Source organism: Cyprinodon variegatus, unplaced genomic scaffold (assembly GCF_000732505.1).
Source record: "Cyprinodon variegatus isolate N-32 unplaced genomic scaffold, C_variegatus-1.0 Scaffold35, whole genome shotgun sequence".
NCBI lineage: Eukaryota > Metazoa > Chordata > Actinopteri > Cyprinodontiformes > Cyprinodontidae > Cyprinodon > Cyprinodon variegatus.
The window spans coordinates 1,977,606-1,998,997 of record NW_015150488.1 but is presented as its reverse complement, the minus strand read 5'-3'; the positions used below and the strand labels follow the sequence as shown (position 1 = coordinate 1,998,997).

At 37.9% G+C, this 21,392-nt stretch overlaps 2 protein-coding genes across 2 annotated transcripts; both read left to right on the top strand.

Moving 5' to 3' along the window:
* Positions 1 to 4,934: 4,934 nt before the first annotated feature.
* Positions 4,935 to 16,009, top strand: unc45a (unc-45 myosin chaperone A). Its single transcript, XM_015403322.1, has 19 exons — positions 4,935 to 5,070; positions 5,162 to 5,354; positions 7,842 to 8,017; positions 8,098 to 8,187; positions 8,299 to 8,466; positions 9,341 to 9,509; positions 9,597 to 9,767; positions 10,947 to 11,118; positions 11,212 to 11,512; positions 11,597 to 11,691; positions 11,788 to 11,929; positions 12,041 to 12,181; positions 12,257 to 12,384; positions 12,460 to 12,526; positions 13,346 to 13,459; positions 13,537 to 13,652; positions 14,003 to 14,120; positions 15,178 to 15,333; positions 15,412 to 16,009. The coding sequence occupies exons 1-19, from the start codon at positions 5,047 to 5,049 to the stop codon at positions 15,700 to 15,702; spliced, it is 2,832 nt and encodes a 943-aa protein (XP_015258808.1). The 5' UTR covers positions 4,935 to 5,046; the 3' UTR covers positions 15,703 to 16,009.
* Positions 16,010 to 17,000: 991 nt separating this feature from the next.
* Positions 17,001 to 21,269, top strand: rccd1 (RCC1 domain containing 1). The gene is made up of 8 exons (XM_015403593.1): positions 17,001 to 17,262; positions 17,366 to 17,581; positions 17,687 to 17,846; positions 17,930 to 18,051; positions 18,126 to 18,230; positions 20,694 to 20,858; positions 20,938 to 20,967; positions 21,041 to 21,269. Exons 1-8 carry the CDS (start codon positions 17,076 to 17,078, stop codon positions 21,190 to 21,192), a joined length of 1,137 nt encoding a protein of 378 aa, XP_015259079.1. The 5' UTR covers positions 17,001 to 17,075; the 3' UTR covers positions 21,193 to 21,269.
* Positions 21,270 to 21,392: the final 123 nt, after the last annotated feature.

Sequence of the window (21,392 nt, the reverse complement as noted above, 5' to 3'; positions counted from 1 at the left end):
GAAATCAAAGGTGAACAGAAAAAATCGATAGCTTAAAGTAGACTGTACAGCAAAGTAAAACTATGCAGATTTTAGGTAAATACGTGCGAATTTAGGCACTCATACATAAAAAAAACACTTGGTGGGCAGATAAACAGTACAAATAACAACATGGATCTCAAGAAAACTATGTTGTTGTTTTTTTAAAACACATTGATCAGGTTAGTGTGCCTCCTGTTACTGATTCTCTTATGCTCATATGCTATCCTCTGCCCCGCTTTGTCGGTATGACTGCTGGAGTGAAGATTTTGATCAATCAGGGATCCGAATCATATCAACAACAGGGATATTGGGATTTTTCCTCAGATCCAGCCTTCCCTTCCTTTCATTCAGTGCAACTTCAACACCACTGAGTTATTATTGCCCACTAAATCTGTTATCCTCCCCACAGTGGTTTCAGTCACTTTTTTTCTAGCAAAACCGATTTGCCTTTTTATGAATCTTTTAAAATACTATTACCTGTTTCAGTTGAATTGTTAAGATATGAACAATTGAAATATAAAACTTGTTAGAACATTCCACTTGAAAGTATTCCTGCTGCCACCCTCTATTTTAGAGAAGAATTAGTTGTGTATTATGTCTACATCAGACCACTTGATAGGGGCGTCCACAGGGGTGTGCCATCGCCCTGCCTCTCCACCTACCTACGCCCCTGCACACTGAGTTTGTTCCTACAACAATCCAAAAACATTTGTGTTAAGTTGTTTTGCCAATTGGGGGCATTCATCTTTGCCTGCTTAACACAGACATCAGCCACTCCAGACTGCATGTGTGCGTATTTAAAGACCATAAGTGGCAAGGTTTTTTTTTCAGTTTTTGACCCCTTATGTAATAAGTAGAAGATCAGGATCCAATCCTGACTAACGTTTGCTTAAAAAAAATAAGATGCTGAATAGGATACAATACTTACAATTCTTGCAAAACGTGTCTTGGATATTTAATTGCATCCATTTTCATTTCTAACACTCTTCAGCATCTTAAACTTATTGCATTGTGTCTCATGAGACATCATGGGGCCCTGAGCCCAATGTTGGAAATTATGGGGTATACAACTCTAAATAAGGTCCCATTCCATAACTTTTAATGATGAACAAAAAACATATGCTCATCTCAGCTTGCAAATGCTTATTTTCGAGGTTGTCTGGTTATCCAGCTTCATTTCCTATCTCCTTGATAAATTTGTAGCAGAAATATATGCAACAAGATGAAAATAGCAGCAATACGTTCAATAGAGATTGTTTATACTTGCTGCCTAATAGGGAATCTGACTGTTTTTCCAGACACCTAATGCACTTCGTGAACAGACAAACTACATTATTTAAGAAAATAAATGAGCCATGGACAGCTGTTTCCAGTAGAGCATCAGATAATAGGAAATATCATGAATAAAATACCACACACAACAAGCTGTGTGATGGTGACAAGATCCACGCTGTTAAGACAAAAACAGGGATACTCATCAGTTTTTACACAATTTCTTACTACTATAAAATTGAAAAAGTGACAAAAGAAATGTTTTCTTGTAAACTGCTTTCCTTGAGATCTATATCTCATTTTAGATTCAACTCCCGCTCTGACCACTGTGCAGGTAAACAACACCTGGAATCCCTGAATGGGAAATATGATCTCTGTAGGTGATCAGTATTGTAGTGCTTCAACGGTTTCTTTGAAATTGCTCGTGTATTTTAGAGACAGAAGATGACCTTGGTCTTTAGTAATGATTCAGCAGATTCCATTGTGGACCACACTACCAGATGGCGGTGTTTTAAATCCAGTCACAAGAGACTGATTATTTTTAATGTGATGTGCAGTGATGAAGCTGTATGAGACTGTTATCAAGTTTGGCTCCAGAAAATGCACCAGTTAGAATAACATAACCTCTTTTAAAACACTGCAATTATAAAAAAAAAACTGAGTAAACTGTTGTTTACTCAGCTGCTGATGATTTCTTTCTCTCTCTCTCTCTTTTTTTTTTTTTTTTTGAAGCTCTTCTTAAATCCCTGGTGGTGTTGCTTAATACCAGAGAGCTCCTGCAGATCTTTCATTTTCTTTCAGCAAAGCCTCTAAGAAACACAAACTGACCATCCAAGCTTGGAGTCTTGTCCCGTTAACAAAGAAGCCACGGTAATATTAGAACCCAAACAGATGTAACTGAGCATACGGCCAACAGGGAATAACTCCAAGGCAACAGAGGACAAACAACAGACTGAGGGCTCTTGGGGGACTTATTTGAGAAATTCCAAACAGGACACTACCTAAGTGACTTTGAACTCTCTGTTGCTCAAACTAGTACATGTGATATAGTACTCTGTCTGTTTAGTGTAAGGATAAATAACATAGCTATAGAGACATATGATTAATAAGGTATGATGACCTTTATTTAGGATGATTAAGTAATTGAACAGGTACACGAAAATTCGACCACATCTCCCCTGTTTTAGCTTCCTTACACTGGCTGCCAGTACATCATAGGATTGATTTTAAAATTGTTTTATTTGTTTTTAAAACTCTTAATGGCCTTGCTCCTTCTTATCTGTCTGAGCTGTTGCATTCTTATACACCCTCCCGTTCCCTCAGGTCAGCTGATCAGTTGCTTCTGAGGATCCCAAAGACAAAATGCAAGCTCAGAGGAGACCGTGCTTTTTCTGTGGCAGCTCCTAAGCTGTGGAATGATCTGCCTCTGAGCATAAGACAGGCCTCTTCTCTTGCTGTTTTTAAGTCCCTTCTTAAGACTTATCTTTTTTCCTTGGCTTTTAGCACAATTTGAGAGGTTTTACTTAGTTTTATTCTTTTTGTATATTAATATGTATTTTACACTTGTTTTTTCTCTATTTTATAATTTTATTGTATTTTATGATTGTGTACAGCACTTTGGTCCTGTCCGGTGCATAAAGTGCTTCATAAATAAAGTTGGTATGGTATGGTATGGTATTGAAATGCATTAAATTCTTTTATAGAAAACCAGAATTCCATGTATTTTATTGATTCATCAAACACTGTTGTGTTGACAGCAGTGTCTGACAGAAACATTTCAACACATGAAAGTTAAGAAAGGCCCCTTCAAAATCTGAGCAGCTTCATAAGACATTGTTTATTGCTAGAGGGCGTTTCTTAAGGGTTGCCATAAACAGACTGGTCAAGGATATGGGGCAAACCCATAACCAGCTGAGGGGAATATGTATACTTTCCTTGCCCTGAAACATTGTGGAATCTCCCAGAATATGCTCTTCCACTGATGCGGGAATATGACCTTCCTAAGAACATCAGCTGTTCTTAGATTGATCACATTGCCGCATTATTGCAGAATTTTGTGAAGGGACTCCTGATAAAAAATGGGTGCAAATATTGTATAGCATAGACATTTTTCAAAAGACTGACATTTTGTTACTAAAGATTTCAATTAGTTCAAAGATTCAAATTATTAGTTTAACTAGGTTTTGGGTTTTAATAATTGTAAGACATTGAAAAAAATGAAAAACAATCTAAAACATATAACAGTAAAATAAATCTACATAATTTTATTTTTTATTTTTTGTTGAATTACTACATACACTTTTTATTTATACAAGTCATTCATCTATTTTTTTAATTTACATATTTACTATATTATACTTTTACTGGGATGTATTTTAAAATGAGAAAGATGGTAATTTTCCATAAATTATAAAGTGCATTCTGATAAGGCTTGTTTGTGTAAAGTACTTTTCGACCTCTTTAAGTGTTTATTTGTGTGCTTGGCTCTACCTTTCTCACACCAAAAAAATGTTTCTCCAAAAAATTAGGTTATCCTGAGTTATTTTCTATATTCACGCTGCTATATGTTTAGGCTGCTGGAGGACATAGGGACCACATTTCCTCATTTTGTTTAATTTGTATCTCCTTTCTCTAATTGTGGGGTATTTGTTAGTTCCATACATAACTTTGTCTTCTCTCTGCTTTTTCTTGTCATAGTAGCTTCATTTGGTCTGTTCTTGTTTAACTATGACTCCACCCTGGATTGAAATATCAGCTGGGCTGCTGCCATAAAAACCTTTGTTTATAGATGTTGTAGTTAGGCCTATTTGTTTCCTGTTTCTTTTACTTATCTGTCATCCTTTAGCATTGGAATAGGCTTGGAGCTCATCTGTCTGGCTGTCTTTCCCTGGACAAGGTCACCTGTGTAACTTATTAATAGTTACCTTTTGTATATCTGCTCATTCCTTTATGTCTCTTCTGTCTCTTTGAATCCCATTTGGCCTCAGCAGAAGGCTGTTCACACCGAGCATGTTTCTGCTGGAGGTTTCTTTCTGTTAAAGGAGACTTTTTCCTCTTCACTGCATGCGTGCCCAGTGTGAGGGATTGCTGAAGAGTTGAGGACAAAATGCAGCCAAATATAGTTGCCACAAGTTCATCCAGGGAGGACCATGTCCTGCAAGTCAATGAATAGGTGGATGAGCTGGTTTTGATAGAAAACTTTTACCAATCTGACTGTAATGTGCGTGTAAAATGCCTTGACATGACATGTATTGTGAATTAGCACTATATAAATAAACTGATTGAATTGTCTTGATCAGATACTTGTATCTTTAAATATATATTTGCTTGGTAGTGCTTATAATTAATTACCCAATGTTTTGTTTATTCGTTTGCCTCTCAGTATATGTCGTTTTTTTATTTTTATTAATTTTATTAATTCAGAAAGCATTGCTGTTTCCAACTATATAAAGCACAAAAAGCAGCTTGGTGTAACTGACTGCATGTGTGCACCAAACAAAACCACAGAATGGAAACGTAACCTAATAAAGTAGAGATGGAGACAGGAATGATTTGGCTGCCCCCTTCCTTTTATGGTAAAGAGGCGTAGGGGAATGGTGGGCGGGGCGTGTGCGTGAGCGTCACTAACGCGATACGTGCACCCGGAAGTACTGGGATATGAAAGGAGTTTGCGCCGCTCGTGATAACATGAGTGCAATTTGAATGCAAATTTCTCATATAAACCCATATCGTGTTGTGTGTATCTAGCCGAAGATGAGTGAAAGTGAAAAGCAGAAGGTAAGGAAGCAGCAATTAGCCGTTCGGCCAACTTTTATGCATTTTTTAAGCATTATGGAAGTCGTCTCCTCACCTTTCCTGTCCAAACCAGGACCCTGTAGCTCTGAAGGAGGAGGGGAACAACCTCTTTAAGGCTGGAGACATGCAGGGCGCTGTCTGCTGCTACACCAAAGCGCTGAAGCTGACTGAAAGCCAGGGAGACAGTGCTGTCCTGTACCGCAACAGATCTGCCTGCTACCTTAAACTGGAGGAGTACAGCAAAGCAGAGGATGATGCCTCCAAAGGTTCTATTCTACTCTACTCCACTCTACTCTACTCTACTCTATTTTAATTAAATGCAATAATTTCAGAAGTTGTAGATTCCAGCTGTTCAGTTATCAATAAGATAATGTAGAACATATGGTGAAATAACTAGAGACATAACAAAGGCCAAAAGAAAAATTAGAAAAACAAATAACTGTAAAAACAAACCACCCATTAATCATTGGGTCTGGTTCTGCTGGAGGTTTCTTCCTGTTAAAAGGGAGTTTTTCCTCTTCACTGTCGCTACAAGCATGCTTAGTGTGAGAGATTGCATCCGACTCAATGAGACTATGCAATCAACTGGTTTTCCTTAGACAGAAAACTTTGAATCAATTTGACTGTATGATCTGGTTGAACTATAAAGTGCCTTGAGGTGGCATGTGTTGTGAATTGGCGCTATATAAATAAAATGAATTTAATCATCTATATTGTTTACCATCGCAGCAGGTTTGGGTAGGGCCTACCATTGGGGTGAAAGGTCAAGAGATGGGGTACTTCCTGGACAGGTTGCACGTCCTTCATAGGGTAACACGCAAGAGAGAAAAATTATATACTCACTACCTGTCTGCAGTGTAGAGAGACTATTTAACCAAATGTTTATATTTTAAGGCTGCGTTAAAAGGATGAAAGGAATTAGTCGTGTGTGCAGAGAACAGAGGAATCCCAGGACATTATTCATACTAAGACCCTCTTGTTCATGGTTTTAACAACTTACAAAAAAAAAAACGGTAAATATGTGACATTGGAATAACACTCTAGTTTTGTCTAAAAAAAAAAGTCAAAAATGAATAAAACTTTAAGAACTCACGTTAAATAAAATTATATGAAAATATTATTTGTTTAATTTATTTTATTCTATTTTTCAGAAACTGTATTCCAGATCCACATTAAGTCACTTAACTCGCAGGCAGATTCAAAGAATGCAAGCATGCATTATATTTTTCGGGGTTTGTTTGTTTGTTTCATGCAATTACTGTTGTCACTGCAAGATTAATAGTTGAAGTTTAACCTGGAAGTTCTGTGACTATTATTCTGAATATGAGTTTCTTCTTATGTGCAGGATTACCAGGGTAAATACTCAAGACATCCTGGGTCTCATTTTATTATTTTCACTTTGCCTGCCAACAGTAAATTATGCAACAGAGGTGAAGAGTTAATGACGCTTTTTACGGAGTTAATATGAAAGTAGCTTTTTCTGCAGTAGGAAGACAAATACACTTTATCTAGAAAGTAACTGTTTGTTGGGCAGTTTTCAGCAGCTCCGCTGTTTTTGGAATAGGGTTGTCACGATACTAAACTTTTCAACTCGATACCGACATTAAGGGAAATATTCGATACCCGATACCATTTTCGATACCACAAGGATAAAAACTCCAAATTTCAACAGAAATATTTTGATTAATAATTATAATACAATGAATAAATACAATAAACAATAAGAACAATATTTTGAGGTTGTTTGCTGTGCACAATATTAAGCAAGCTTGATAAAAAACTTACAAAATTAAAATGAAGTGTTCCTTCCTTGGCTATGCTTTGCACACATAACAATGACACTAGCCAAACTGGTTAAGAAACACAAATTATTCTCAGCTGCTGCACCTGTTACAAAAAAAGTCTGAAACTAAAAAGTGCACAGAATTATTCAATCACACAGTGCATTGTCCTCTATTCTGCACTTTAGATGAATGACAGTTTAGGTGCCACTGGTGGTGGCACTGTATCGATACTTTTGTAAATGAGTATTGTATCCAGATACGTTTCCGTATCGATACTTTTTTGAGTATCGATACTTTTGACAACCCCATTTTGGAAGGCAATAATATTTCAAGAGTTTTGCTCTTTACTGCATGCAAATAATGAATTACATTGTTATAACTAGTTCTCACTGCTGCTGTGTAATAAAAGCAGATTTTTTCATTTCAGTAATCAGATTTAATGTTTTTTAATATCATATAGCTTTTTTAAATCGATTACATTAGTAGTTCTGGTCTGTTTTTAGTAGTTCTGGTCTGTTTTTAAAATTAAATTCTAAAGCAGCTAAAAATGAGCCACAGCTGTAGAGAACCAAAAGATCAGAAGAGCTTTTTGCATCTTCTCCCTGAGCATGCTTGTGTTCTCTCCGGATACTCCGGCTTCCTCCCACAGTTCAAACACATGACTGTTAGGTTGATTGGCTTCCCTTAATCTCTACTTGGGTGTGAGTGTGTGTGAATGGTTGTTAGTTTCTGTGTTGCCCTGCTATGGACTGGCGACCTGTCCATTGATAGATGGAGATAGGCACCAGCACCCCTCGTGACCACAGCAGGGATAAGCGTGACAGAAAACGGATGCATGGATGCATCTAAGATTTATGAAATTAAATAAATTCTTTGCACTCAAATCTGTCTTTCATTAGTCGGGATTATTTTCTGTGAAGATTTTGTTTGCTCGACATTGGTCAACCTTCTGCTTTCTTCTCTCCTCAGCTCTTGATACAGACCCAGGTGACGTAAAAGCCAGGTTTAGACGAGCTCAAGCGTATCAGAAGCTGGGTCGACTCGATCAGGCGTTCATGGATGCTCAGAGATGTGCCCAGCTGGAGCCCAAAAACCGAGCTTTCCAGGATCTGCTCAGGCAGCTTGGAGCTCAGATTCAGCACAAGGTAACGTGAAGGTAATCAGGTCACACTGACACCTGATGATACTGAAACTATAACTAATGTCTTTTCTCTTAAACCTTTAGTCGGCACAACTAAACTCCACAGATGCCCGTGTGCAGCAGATGTTCTCCGTCCTCTTGGATTCCTCTGCTAAGGATTCGGATCGACAGAAGGTACAGAGCCAGAGTAAATCTCCATCACTCCCTTTAAATATTGAAATGTTCTTGATCAATCTGTAGAAATATAAATAATCAAAATTATCTTTTTTTTTTTTTTTTTTTTAGGCCGCTCAGAATTTAGTGGTGTTGTCTCGAGACGAGGGAGGAGCCGAGCAGATCTTCCGCAATGACGGAGTAAAGCTGATCCAGAAACTTCTTCTGTCCAAGCAGGAGGATGTTGTCCTTTCAGCTCTGAGGACGTTAGTGGGTTTGTGCACAGGACATCAGTCAAGAGTGAGTGGTATCCCTATCACTTCATTTAAAGACCAAACATTTTAACTTCTTTTCTTGGCTTTTATGTATCTGTTGAACCTGTATAAAGGTTTCCCAATAGATAAACACCTTATATATCTGTTCAGCTGTGTACACCGTACTGGTAACTTCAAACAAAAAGGACACTAGCTTTGATGACATCTTTTTTTTGTTTTTATGGCTTGTCTTATACAGACAAGGGTAACCGGTGGTGCTTAACAGCAACAAATCAGACAAAATAAAAATTAATAAGGAACAGTCAAACAATTATAAAAAAAAAACGGAATGAAAGAACAAAAATAATGTCTTAATTAATAAGTATAACTAAGCAAAGTAAGAAATACTTCCAGGTAAAGATCATCTTTATTTTTTTAACAAGAAGTTGTGATGGTTGTCAAGACTTTGGGGAAAATAAATGACTGGTTGCCATTTACCTGAAGCTCTTTATATCAGTGATACTGAGGAGGGTAATCCGTGTTATTAGGTTTAGAAACCTTTTTGTTTACACATAATTTAAGGTTGGTTTGGAAAGATCCTTTTTTCCTTTGAAATAAAACCCTTATTCCCGCTGTGTTTTGTTTTAATCCATGTTATCGTTGTCTGGGGAAAATGTGTAAAAGTGTATAAAAAAATAAAAAATAAGAAACTACAAAAGAATAGAACAAATCTGTAAATATTTTTTCAGAACTTTTAATAATTTTTTTGCTCTCTAAAAAAAACCTGATTGTTGATTACATTACCAATTAAGAACAAGTTCTAAAAGCTTGTACCGGAGTCTTTCCTTGGACTTAGAGGGAATGAGACTTCACTCTACGAAGCGCTGTAACAACCTCATATATGCTGTTTTTAATTCCAGACCATGGCTATCGTGAATGAGTTGGGGATGGACCAGCTGTGTGCTGTAATGGGGTCAGGAGCCTCCAATGTTTCTCTGGCTGCCTGCCACCTGCTGCAGGTGATGTTTGAGGCTCTGACAGAGGGCATGAAAAGAGAGATTAGAGGCAAAGATGAAGCCATACTCCCTGGTGAGTAGCTGGACTTGTAATTTGCAGGAAAACACTGATCTCTTGGGTTATGCTTTTGGGGTAAATTTCTTTCTGAATTTGGCACAGAACCATCCAAGGAACTGCGTTCGATGGTACGCCACCTTCTGGAAATGATGCCAGCGGATAATGTGTCAGGGCCTGGTAGAGACAGCGCCATCAACCTCCTGGTCAAGCAAGTACCCCGCAAGTCCCTGAAGAACCCTGATAACTCCCTGACCTTATGGGTGATTGATCAGGGTATGAAACATGGCAATGCTTTATAGATGCTAAACAACTATTTTGCACATTTTCCTGTTGTATATCACTGTCTTGAGGTGCTATACAGTCTTTGGTCCTCTGTGGACATCTTGGGTTTTTGTTTATTTGGCACACTGACATGTTTGAGATCATCAAATAAAATCAAATATCAGACAAATGCAACCTGAAAAATTCTAAGATATAATATTGCAAAATGATTGTTTTATATATTAAAGGAGAAGCTGCCAAAGCCCATCCTGGTCCTTCGAGAGCCTTCTATTGATATAATAACTTGTTAATCTTCTAAAGATCCAGTTTTTGCCCGTTCCGTCTCTTTAAATGGCCAAAAACAAGCACACATTTCAGACCTAATGTTGGATATTTTGAGTTTGAACAGCACTTAGTGATCCATGTCTTTAAAGCTGCTATCTGAATATGTTTTTAACTTATTGTTGAATCACAAACTCTGACTTCAGCTGCTTTGTTATGGGCTCTTTTGAGAACTCCTGGATGAGCCATGAATATTCTGCTAGAGTCATTTTACCCAGCATGCCAACCCTGGGAAGGTCCACTGCTGATTGTTTTTATTTACTTGTGGATAATATTCTCAGTCTGCTTATTCTTTGTTGGATCACTTACACCTTAGAATCAGCTCCATTACACTTTTCAGTCTGGTAAATGTTAATAAAGTGACATTTTCTTGGATGTTCTTATTTTGGAGCAAAATTTGTGCTTTTTGAGCATTTTTAACAGTCTCCTTGTTGTCAGACCAGTTCCTCTCAGGGGATTTCTTGATTCTGTGGGTCTGGTAGTAATTAGGCTTGGCCATAGCTGGAACAATTGTACTCAGATTTCTGAAATGTAATGTAAACCAAGCTAATTAATATATATATATATATATATATATATATATATATATATAAATATATATATTGTTTATTTTTTTACAACGGTTAGATTTTCTCTGTTGATAAATAAAGCCGAATTGTTAACAAAAAAAGGAAAAGGAAACACCTTTTCAACTTACTTGGCTTATCTTTCAGTGATAAAATTTCTTTGACGATCTGAAGCCTTCAATTTTGGGGAAAAGGAAAACAAAATAAAATATATATGTAATAGAGCTGAATAGTTTTAAGAAGGAATTTTGTGTAAGACCTTGATCGCTCTTTTCTTTTATAGGGCTGAAGAAAATCCTGTGTGTGGCTGGAACTGTTGCCGAGCTGTCGGAGGGTCCGCCTCTTACAGAAAACACTCACATGAGCTGTTCTGTGTTGCTAAGCAAACTCTATGACGACCTCAAGAGTGACAAAGAGAGAGAAAACTTTCATAAACTTTGTGAAGAATTTGTCCAGTGAGCTGAAGCTTTCTAATATAGATCATGAAATTCATCATAAGACCTCCTAGAGAAATACCATTTGCTGATATTAAAATTTTTGCTTGATAGGGAACACTTCAGGCAACCTGGCCTGGATGCCAAACTGCGCGCCATTCAGACAGTTTCTGTGCTCCTTCAAGGACCGAGCGATGTGGGCAACATCACTCTGGAAATGTCAGGAATGATGGACGCAGTTATCTCTCTTTGCGCCTCAGAGGATGTGACTCACCAACAGGTAGCCGTGGAGGCTCTCATCCACGCAGCAGGCAAAGCCAAGAGAGCCTCTTTCATCACAGCCAACGGCGTGGCACTGTTGAAGGACCTCTACAAGAAGAGCGAGAACGACAGGATACGTGTGAGAGCTCTTGTGGTGAGTGTCGCCTTACTGGTAGAGAGAAATAGCTCGTCGATACAAAAGGAAAAACTCATTGTTTTTGCATGGGTTGCTCTAAAGGGTTTGTGTAAGCTTGGATCGGCAGGAGGCACGGATTTCAGCATGAAGCAGTTTGCCGAGGGATCCACGCTAAAGCTCGCCAAGCAGTGTAGGAAGTATGTTCTAAATCTAGCACCTATCATCATAACAATGGCTAAAAATTGATTTTTGGGTTTAAAATAAAAACTGAATATCCTATCTGCTCCTTTTAGATGGTTGTGTAACAAATCTCTTCCCCCAACGTCGCGTCGCTGGTCAGTGGAAGGTCTTGCATACCTGACTTTTGATGCTGATGTGAAGGAAGAGCTTGTGGAAGACAAAAGTGCTCTTCTAGCCATGTTTGACCTGGCTAAGGTTGGACTGATCTTTTTCCTGTGAAAAATACCAAACTTTTTTTATTCATTGATCTATTAACCTCACATTGATGCACCTTTTTGTACGATACTTGTTTTTGGTTTCATCCAGTCTGAAGATAAGACGGTGCTCTTTGCTGTGGGCTCCACATTAGTTAACTGTACCAACAGCTACGATGTGGAGAAGCCAGACCCCCAGCTGGTGGAGCTGGCCAAGTATGCGAAGCAGCATGTGCCTGAGGAGCATCCCAAGGTGCTGCACAACTTCTTGCAATTTGAAGGCTAATTTGTAAAACTCTAGTTTAATACAGGTATGTTGTTCTGTTAGGATGCGGCATCCTACGTGGAAAAAAGGCTGGTTAAGCTTCTGGAAGTTGGTGTTGTCTCTGCGCTGGTGTGTATGGTCAAACAGGAGAGCCCCGCCCTCACAGAGGCTTGTAGAGAATTCATCGCTAGGTACTAATAAAAAATACATATGATCTTCTTTGACCTATTTCTCTGTAGGTTTTCTCACACTCTCTGGATTTGCAGGGTTTTCTTGGCTTTGGTTGAGCGACAAGAAGACAGAGGTGCAGTGGTCGCACAAGGTGGAGGAAAGGTAAAACACAATAAGACATAAACAGTGACCCACAAAAGTAACAATAACTCTTAAACTTTGTAAGATTTGGTTTCTCTACACCTCAAATGTCAGAATATATTTTTCATGATAAATCAACACAATATTGTGCTCAATTTTTTTTTTTCTAAAATCCTGAAGTGTTCCTGCGTTTATATTCAGTTCCCCTAGTCTATACCACTAAAGCAAATACCCAGGTGTAACATTTTCTATGTGAGAATAAAGCTGTATTTATATGGCCTGTTTTAAATGACACATTAAAAATGTAGATCATGATGTCCTATCAGAGGAGACCAAAACAGAGCTGATAATGTGTAATGGATAAATCAATGTAGACGTTAGTGTAAAATTGATGGTAAATGCTTGAAGGTCCTAGAAGAAAAAAACACTTGAAATGGAGCAGTCCAGCTTTCTGTTCCGCTAAACATGCAGCTACAGCTACAATTGGGTGTTTTTTTTTTTTAAGTGCTGCAATTTAGGCTAGATTTGATTGTAAAAAAATAAAAAAAAAACTACTGACTTAAAGGCAAGAATAAAATTGAAGAATATTTTTTTATATTTTTATTTACAAAACATATATCCTGCCATATACTGTTATTCACATCATTGTGCTTCTTTTGATTATTCTATCATATTAAATCCCAATAAATAAATGAAATTTAGAGGCTGAAACATGACTAAATTAGAAAGAATTTAAGGGATGTTTTTTTTTTCATGCTAATGTATACGTGGCTTTACCTGTGCAAAGTCTTAACGCTGTGCTAGAAGGATTAACTAATGATCCCCCCCCCCTTTCAAAAGGCTTTGATCCCCCTCGCTACCGACAACACAGAAGTAGGAAAGGTCAAAGCTGCACAAGCCCTGGCAAAGATAGCCATCACCTCTAACCCAGAGATTGCCTTTCCAGGAGAGAGGGTATAAAAAATGCAAATATATTAATTTAAACAATGCAAAGATATCATCTTACCTGACATTTCTTTACATTTTGGCAGATGTATGAGGTGGTGCGACCCCTTGTGAACCTTTTGAAGCTGGAGTGCACGTTGCTGCAGAACTTTGAATCTCTCATGGCTCTCACAAACCTAGCAGGCATCAGTGAAAGACTCAGGTTGGCCACTAGGGGGAAGCATTTGACTAGGAATAAATATGCACAGACAATTGAATCACTGAAATGTATGGGACCAGTTTATACAGTTTATATTGTTCCAGATCAAATGTTTTTGGTGTTTAAAAAAAAAAAAAAAACGAACAAGGCTTTGTATATTTTTAAAGGTCTGACATAATCCTGGTTGTTTTTTTTTTGTTTTTTTTTTATTGTTTTACTGAGTGACGGAGACACATTTCTTTTGTTTTTGATCTTTACTTTTATACTCTTCTTTAAATGATCTTGTTCTTTCATATTCTTGCTTTAATGCATTTTTTAAGATTCTTCAATTTTTAAATGTCTTCCTTTACCAGGCAGAAGATCATCAAGGAAAAAGCTCTTCCAAGGATTGAAGGCTACATGTTTGAGGAGAACGAGTTGGTCCGAGCTGCTGCCACTGAGTGCATGTGTAATTTAGTTTTAAGTACAGAGGTAACCCACATATCTTTAACTCCTAAATGTATTTCTATCAAGGAATTTTTGCGTTTTCCACCACAAGCAGCAATATATGTGGATTTTGGGATAAATATTTTCTGAATAAAAATCTGAAAAATGTGGTGAAGATATACATACATTCAGCCCCTTTACTTAACATTTTAAACTCTAACTTTCCAGGCTGCTGCTATAATGTTAAAGGGTTTCTTGCTGTATCTCTACCACTTTTTCACTCGCAGACAAAAACATGATGCATGCATTCAGCCTGTCTATGTCAGTAATATAATCAGTAACTTGTTTAATGATGCAAAAAAACGTTTTTCCCAAGGTTTAGTCCTATAGAACCTAATACTAAGCTGCATATTTTCTATCTCAGCAGATGGTGACCAGCTACAGATTTTTAAAAAACACCTTAGAGCTAATTTATTTAAATTAGCAGGATATGCAAGTTTTTATGGGTTCTATAACTGAACGAAAAGCAAAATATATTTTTTTTCTAATTTCCTGCAAGTTCTGTCACTCACATTATGACATGTTTTGCTATATTTTTGCAGCTCTATTCCTACAGAGTTTTAAAACCTTTGATGTTGTCTTTTAACCCAACACTGCCTCAAACTTCTTCATGATTGTCCCCATGACCAGTCTACTGTGATGCTTGTTCTTTATGATGCTCTTAATCATTACTCTCAAACACCATCATATGTTTATACTAAGATTGAATCAAACACACACACAGTTTTCTCTATTTAGTGCTTTTTTATCTTGTGTTTACAAGTTATTGTGCTGCGTTTTATTTAGGATTCGAAAGCAGTGAAAAGAGAACAAAACCTGCACTCTATCACATCAGTGTGTAATTTTTATTTAAAGATTTTTAAACAGGTTTTATTTTCCTTCAGCTCGACAATAATACACATCATTGTGTTGGTGTATATACAGATGCACCCAAAAAGTTATTTTGAATGTTGCGGTGAAATGTGTTGGTATATTTTCATTAGCCAATGTTTATATAGTTCTTCAGAAAGGCTGAAAAATAAACAGTATGTTTTGTCCTCAGGTGCAGGAGCTCTTTCTAGCCACAGGGAGCGATCGCCTGAAGCTCCTTGTACTTTACTGTGGAGAAGAGGATGAAAGACTCCGCAAAGCTGCTGCGGGCACTCTGGCCATGCTGACTGCTGAGCAGCCGGAGGTCTGTGCTCGAATCCCTGGAACGGTAATACATTTTATTCTTACAAAAATAATGTATTTTTGCAATTATTCCCTGCTTGACTCTTATGTTTCATCTCTATAGACAACCCACTGGTTGGAGATTTTCCAGGCCCTGTTGCTCAGTGAGATATCCGACCTGCGCCACCGCGGAGTGGTTATAGTCCAGAACATGATGCAGGCGGAGAAAGGGCTGGCTGAGGCTCTTATGGAGAGTGAAGCTTTGGAGATACTCACTGTTCTTGCAAAGGGAGGAAAGGGCACACCAGATCCTTCTGCAAAGGTTGCTCAGAAGTGTTTGGATAAAGCAGTGGAGTACGGCATTGTAAGAAGCAGGGAAGATGGAACAGAAGAGAGCAAAGGAACTGAGCCCTGAAAACACAGCCACAGTGTGGCCCACCATCTAAACAAAAAACAGAGGAAGTTATATTATGTTTTATGATTTCAAAATGGAAGATTTGTGGTCACAAACTACCTTTCATTGATTTTGACACTCATGGTCTTGAAAAGTTTTTTTCACTATGACAATAGCAAGATGGCTGCACAAGTAGTATTTTTCCTCTATGGCTAATCTTTAGTATAAAAATACTTTCATCCATTCCTCCCCTTTCATCTTAAAGGAATAGTACACCCAAAACATGATTAGCCTTCATTTTCTACTCACCCCCATGCTGAACAACACTCTGGAGTACTTTTTTGATATCTCAAATGCATCTGGAGATCTGGGAGGCTTCTTGCTGTCTGCTGACATTCAAATAATGGAGGTCTATTGTGCCCGAGACAGAAAGGTCCATAAAAGTCCACAAAAAACGTGTCAATATTCCTCCATACTGCTCGTCCAATGTATTCCAAGTGTCCTGAGTGGGTAGCATCCAGAATTTACTCGAAACGAAGTCATTTAGAATGTTTTTAGAGCATAAACGTTTTTTATGGACCTTTCTGCCTCGGGCGCTGGGCACCTCCATTATTTGAATGTCAGCAGACAGCAAGAAGCCTCCCAGATCTCCAGATGCATTTGAGATATCAAAAAAGTACTCCAGAGTGTTGTTCAGCATGGGGGTGAGTAGAAAATGAAGGCTAATCATGTTTTGGGTGTACTATTCCTTTAAGCATGCATATTATAAAACACATTCCTGCTTGGGAGAAAACCAAACCAGACTAGCCCTCAGAATAAAGGTTGATTTGGACTAACTGAACACTCCAGACTCGCATAGTAAAACCACAGATTACTTAATTGGGGTCTAGCTGTTTAAATGTACCTAAAAGTTTTAATTGACTGGTTCTAAAACAAATTAAGTTTTATTTTTATTTTCAAGTTAATTTGATACTGATTTTCTCCTAAAAGAATGATTTTTTTTTTTTCTTAGACTGTTTGAAAGTTTCTTAATTTCCTTAGATTTATATTTCAGTATGTTTTATTACCCACGTAAAATATAACCTAGACTCATTCTAAATCTTGCATTTATTTTTATTTTGCACCACCTAAAATCGACACTTTGGTTTCAGTTTTAATTCACTACATTCCTGCTACGTTTGTTTGTTTTTTTATTATTATTATTATTATTTCTACTGAGAAAAGATGGAAATAAACTTTTAATGCATCTGTATGTCTGTTGCATGTTGATCGAGATTGTAGCTCCAAACACAGCTGCCACGTGGGTGGGACCGCGCATGCGCAGTACTACCAAAGGGCTTTTTCCTGTTTATTTCACTGTAGCCCTTTGAGGAAGCCGTAAGTTAACAGGTTTAATGCGCTGGTTTGGGTTTGGCTTCAATGCCTTTACTCAGACGTACGTGCAGGAGAAATCCGGTGAAGAAGACAGCTGCAGCTCTGAGCGGGAAGTTAAAGTGAGTGTTCCTGTGGAGCTGCACAGCCATGCGCTCAGAGGGAGAATCAGCGCAAGTTGGAGCCGGACAGCATCCTTGTTTTTAGATCGTAAGTGTCTAATTTTGTGCAATGCACGTTTGAACAAGAACGGCTACAATCCTGCTTATGCCTTTGAGTCCATGGGGTGTGTTTTTTTTCTCTTACCCTCCAGAGGATCAGTGTGTATACCTGGCTGGTTTCTGTGCGTCCATCTCCAGCGGGTCCTCTGGTCCTGTCACTGTGGATACAAGTGGCTGTAAAGATGCAATCATCAGTGAAACGCATCTTAGCCTTGCTTTCCCAGACAGAATTGAATCCTGGGATCTTCAGAGCAAGAATGAGGCTCCATCATGGAGAATGGAGATAAACACCCAGTCAGAGAACTCTGGTGCAGGACCTTTCAACTATTTTTAAAAACACTTGGGGAAAGAATTTAGAAAGATTAATATCCAGTAGCTGCTCACTAATATTTTATTTTTTGTCTTTTCTGAAGATCTGAAGTTGCCATTGGTACCAGGGGGGTACATATCCTCTAAAAGTCCAGTTTTCCACTCATTGTCTTCTCACCTCCAAGCCAAGAGCCTTGCACTGGGTGGAGAGCATGCTGTCCTCCTCACTGTTGCTGGAGCTGTGTATACCTGGGGTCAGGGCAGGTAGAGCTCATACAGACATGCATGGATTATGTCATCCAAACACTTAAATGCTTATGTTGTTTTATGTGTGGATATTTTCATAGCCACGGCCAGTTGGGACACGGAGGATTAGTCCCTGAGGAGGAGCCCAGGACGGTGGAGGCTCTGTGGGGAATGTCTATGAGGTCTGTGGCTGCAGGAGGTTGGCACTCTATCTGTATTGGTGGTAAGTTCAAAATAAAATAGTATCATCAAAGACCTGAGAGAGAATGAAATGATATGACAGGAGCTTTATTTCAGATGGGGGTGACCTTTATGTTTGGGGCTGGAATGAAAGTGGTCAGCTTGGACTTCCATCGCGAGGTCTGAGGAAGACCTCACAGCAGAAAACGGACCCACAAGAAGGTTTGTATGAATGTTGCTAAAGGTTTAAGACAGTTAAAGTTAATGACCATCAAACAGGTCAAACTGCCTGGATTCCTTTACTTTTTCTGAATACAAATTCAATATATTTTACATTTCACTTAAACATTTCATCCATGCAGATCTATTTACATTTTTCAGATAGGTCATTTTTTAATTATACCTTTTAAACTCTTATTTCAGTCTAGTGCAACTAAAATTTTGTGATGTGATACATAATGGAAAAAAAAAAATTTAAGTAATCATTTGACATCTGAAATGAGTGAAAGATATTGTAGTTGGTCTGAAAAAAAAATTGCAGCTATGTTGAAACAGTGTCCTCAATACCTAGATTAGCAATTTATTAATTTGTTTATATCTCATACTAAAAGTGGAAATGGAACAGTCAACCATGCTATTCAAGAGATTGTGTCTTACTATTATCAATAATTAAATTACAAACGTGTAAAATATTAAAATATAAGGAAAAACCATAGTATTGTTTGACAATTTCTTGGCAAGGGCGCCGCCATGTTCTAGCACTCCAAGCGGTGATGTCATGTGGTTGGTTCGCTTTGTAGCTTCTAGTAGAATAGATTGGAAATACCAGCTATGCTTCATATTACCGAAAAAAACTCAAGAAATGTGGTTTGATGGAAGACCAAACTGAAAGGACACTTGAGCGTCTAAATCCCATTGCTTATGCCTTTGAGCCCATTGGTTGTGTAACTTGAATCAAAGTATAAAGAAAAGAGGCATCTACGATCTTACTATTCATGCCACCCGATGATCAGCCCTACCTTGTGGCAATGCCAGGTGCAGACTGATGGCACGTCACAGGCTCCAGATAGACGTGCTATATAGATGGGCTATCGTGGGATTTCTGATACCGGTACATGAGTTAGGGACGGAGCGGGTTGGCAATGCAAACTTTTGTAGGTGCTGTTCAACGAGGACGTCTATTTGCCGTCAGGAGGCTAACCTGGATCATGTACTGCATGGTGGATTATTCCAGTGTATTCAACTGGAAGCTACAGAGTGAACCAACCCTGTGGCGTCAGCGCTTCTGCAACAAGGCGGCGACCCTTGCCAAAAAAAACTATAAAGCAATGCTAAGTTTTTTTGTAATATAATTATTGATAAACTAAGACATAATCATATAAATTAAGTTAGTTTGCTTGAAAGGTTTGTTTCTACTTTAGAGACAAATCAAGTTATAATGTTGAGAAATACTGGTGTAAATTGTTATAAACCTGTCCATGCATAGCAGCAACGTTCAATGAGCACATACTAAAACATATTCTATGATCAAAAAAATAGGTATTTAGAACTGGTTTACATGTAAACACTTTATTCTCTAACTGAAAATAAAACCAGCTATCAGACTATTTATACCAAAGAGATCAGGCGGTTGTTCGGTAAAAAGGCTACTTAAATATTAGATACCTGTTTGTTTTATTTGAAAAACATTTAATCAAACAAACGCATAATTTTGGGCAAAATCTGGTGTTGCAAAAACCTAAATAGAAAATCTACAAAAATAACATTAATGCAACAGACAAAGGCTTGTGTCAGTGCTATAGTGGCCATAATTTACATTTAAATCCTTTAATTAGATTATAATTTCATAAACTGATTATTTATGGATTAATAAATGATAGAATTAATGATACATTTATTTCATTATTACAGCCTTAGGCCAGCTCACAAATGGGCATATGCCCAATGGCCAGGCCAGCCCTGGTTTCAGCAGTGCCATTTGCTAAGGTAACCTAACTTTTTTTTATAATGGCAGGATTATCCCCTCAAAAATCCCTTTTGGATCTTGAAGCAACTGATGGAGGCTAGAGACAACTTTCAGGAAAACTGAAGATTTTTCAACAAGAAGATGCATAGAAATGCTCTAGATACCTAAAAAATGTGTGTAGCATAAAGGCAACCAACTAACCAGTGAGGACATTTAATTTTTAAAATGTTTATGGGTCAGAATTATTTATTTTAGAGAAATAAAGAGTAACAAAAACTGTACTGCAGTGGCTCTTAGGATGCTTTGCTCGCATCAAACTTACAGTAGTAAATGTGTCACTACACATAACTCTGAATTGGTCATTCCATTAAATTAAGGTGCTAATTATAAATACCACATTTATGTTTCAGGGTTTTTTTTTCAGATAACTTGTTTTCTTACTGTGTAAATAATTGTACCTGCAGTACCAATAAAGCTAAAGCCATGAAGTGATAGACAAGGTGATCCAGGGACTACTGCAAATATTTTATTCAGTCATTTTAATGCTTCTCCAATTTCTGATTTTGGAATAAGACTGTTAACACTTAAATCTAGTAGATTGGCATCTGTTTTCCTTATTAGATTACAGATAAATTACAGTTTTTTTATTCATTGCTTGTAGGGATGCTTTTTGAACCCACTGTAATAGTGATCTCCTCTAACAGTTGTGTCCTGAAATGCATTTTTAACAGAACCACCCAGCAAAGTCAGCACATGTCTGGGTGAAGAGCTACATGAAGAGGTGTTCATCTCAATTCAGGCATTCCCAGCTCTGGTAGATGTCAGTCCACCATGTGAGATCAGGACTGTCAGTTGTGGCTCCCGGCACACGGCTGCAGTGACGAGTAAGCAATCGAAATCTTTTTAAATGAATTATACTGATAATTTGATCCTTAAATATACAAATTTTTTCCCCCATTTCAGCAACAGGCTGTCTCTACACTTGGGGATGGGGTAAGTTTGCTCCAATAGACCTTCTTCTTCTAACCAGGAATGTATGATAAGCTTTCCTACTTCTTATTTCCAGGTGAATACGGCCAGCTCGGACACCAAACAACCACCAGCTTAGACGAGCCTCAGTGTGTGGAGTTTTTCAGTAGCCAGAACCTGCATGTTGTTGATGTAGTTTGTGGGCCTTGGAACACGTTTACTGCAGCTGTCAAGAAGGAAGTACACTGAAAAATGTCCCAGAATTCCCCCCGTCAGCTCTGGCAGTGAACTTTGGACTGCATGCCACAAATAAATACCTTTTATGATTACACATGTCCTGTAATATTTTTTCATAGTAACAAAAAAAAAAAAAAAAAAAAAGGTTTTAGGTAAGTTTTTTTTTAATTTGGGAAAATGCTAAAAGATGATGTTGGATGCAAAGAAGACAA

Coding starts and splice junctions, on each gene's coding strand:
- rccd1 (XM_015403593.1), top strand. CDS start 17,076: ATGCGCTGGTTTGGGTTTGGCTTCAATGCCTTTACTCAGACGTACGTG. Junction 17,847..17,929: donor TATACCTGGGGTCAGGGCAG/GTAGAGCTCATA, acceptor ATATTTTCATAG/CCACGGCCAGTTGGGACACG. Junction 18,231..20,693: donor GAAAACGGACCCACAAGAAG/GTTTGTATGAAT, acceptor TGTCCTGAAATG/CATTTTTAACAGAACCACCC.
- unc45a (XM_015403322.1), top strand. CDS start 5,047: ATGAGTGAAAGTGAAAAGCAGAAG. Junction 5,355..7,841: donor AGAGGATGATGCCTCCAAAG/GTTCTATTCTAC, acceptor TTCTCTCCTCAG/CTCTTGATACAGACCCAGGT. Junction 11,513..11,596: donor TACGTGTGAGAGCTCTTGTG/GTGAGTGTCGCC, acceptor GTTGCTCTAAAG/GGTTTGTGTAAGCTTGGATC.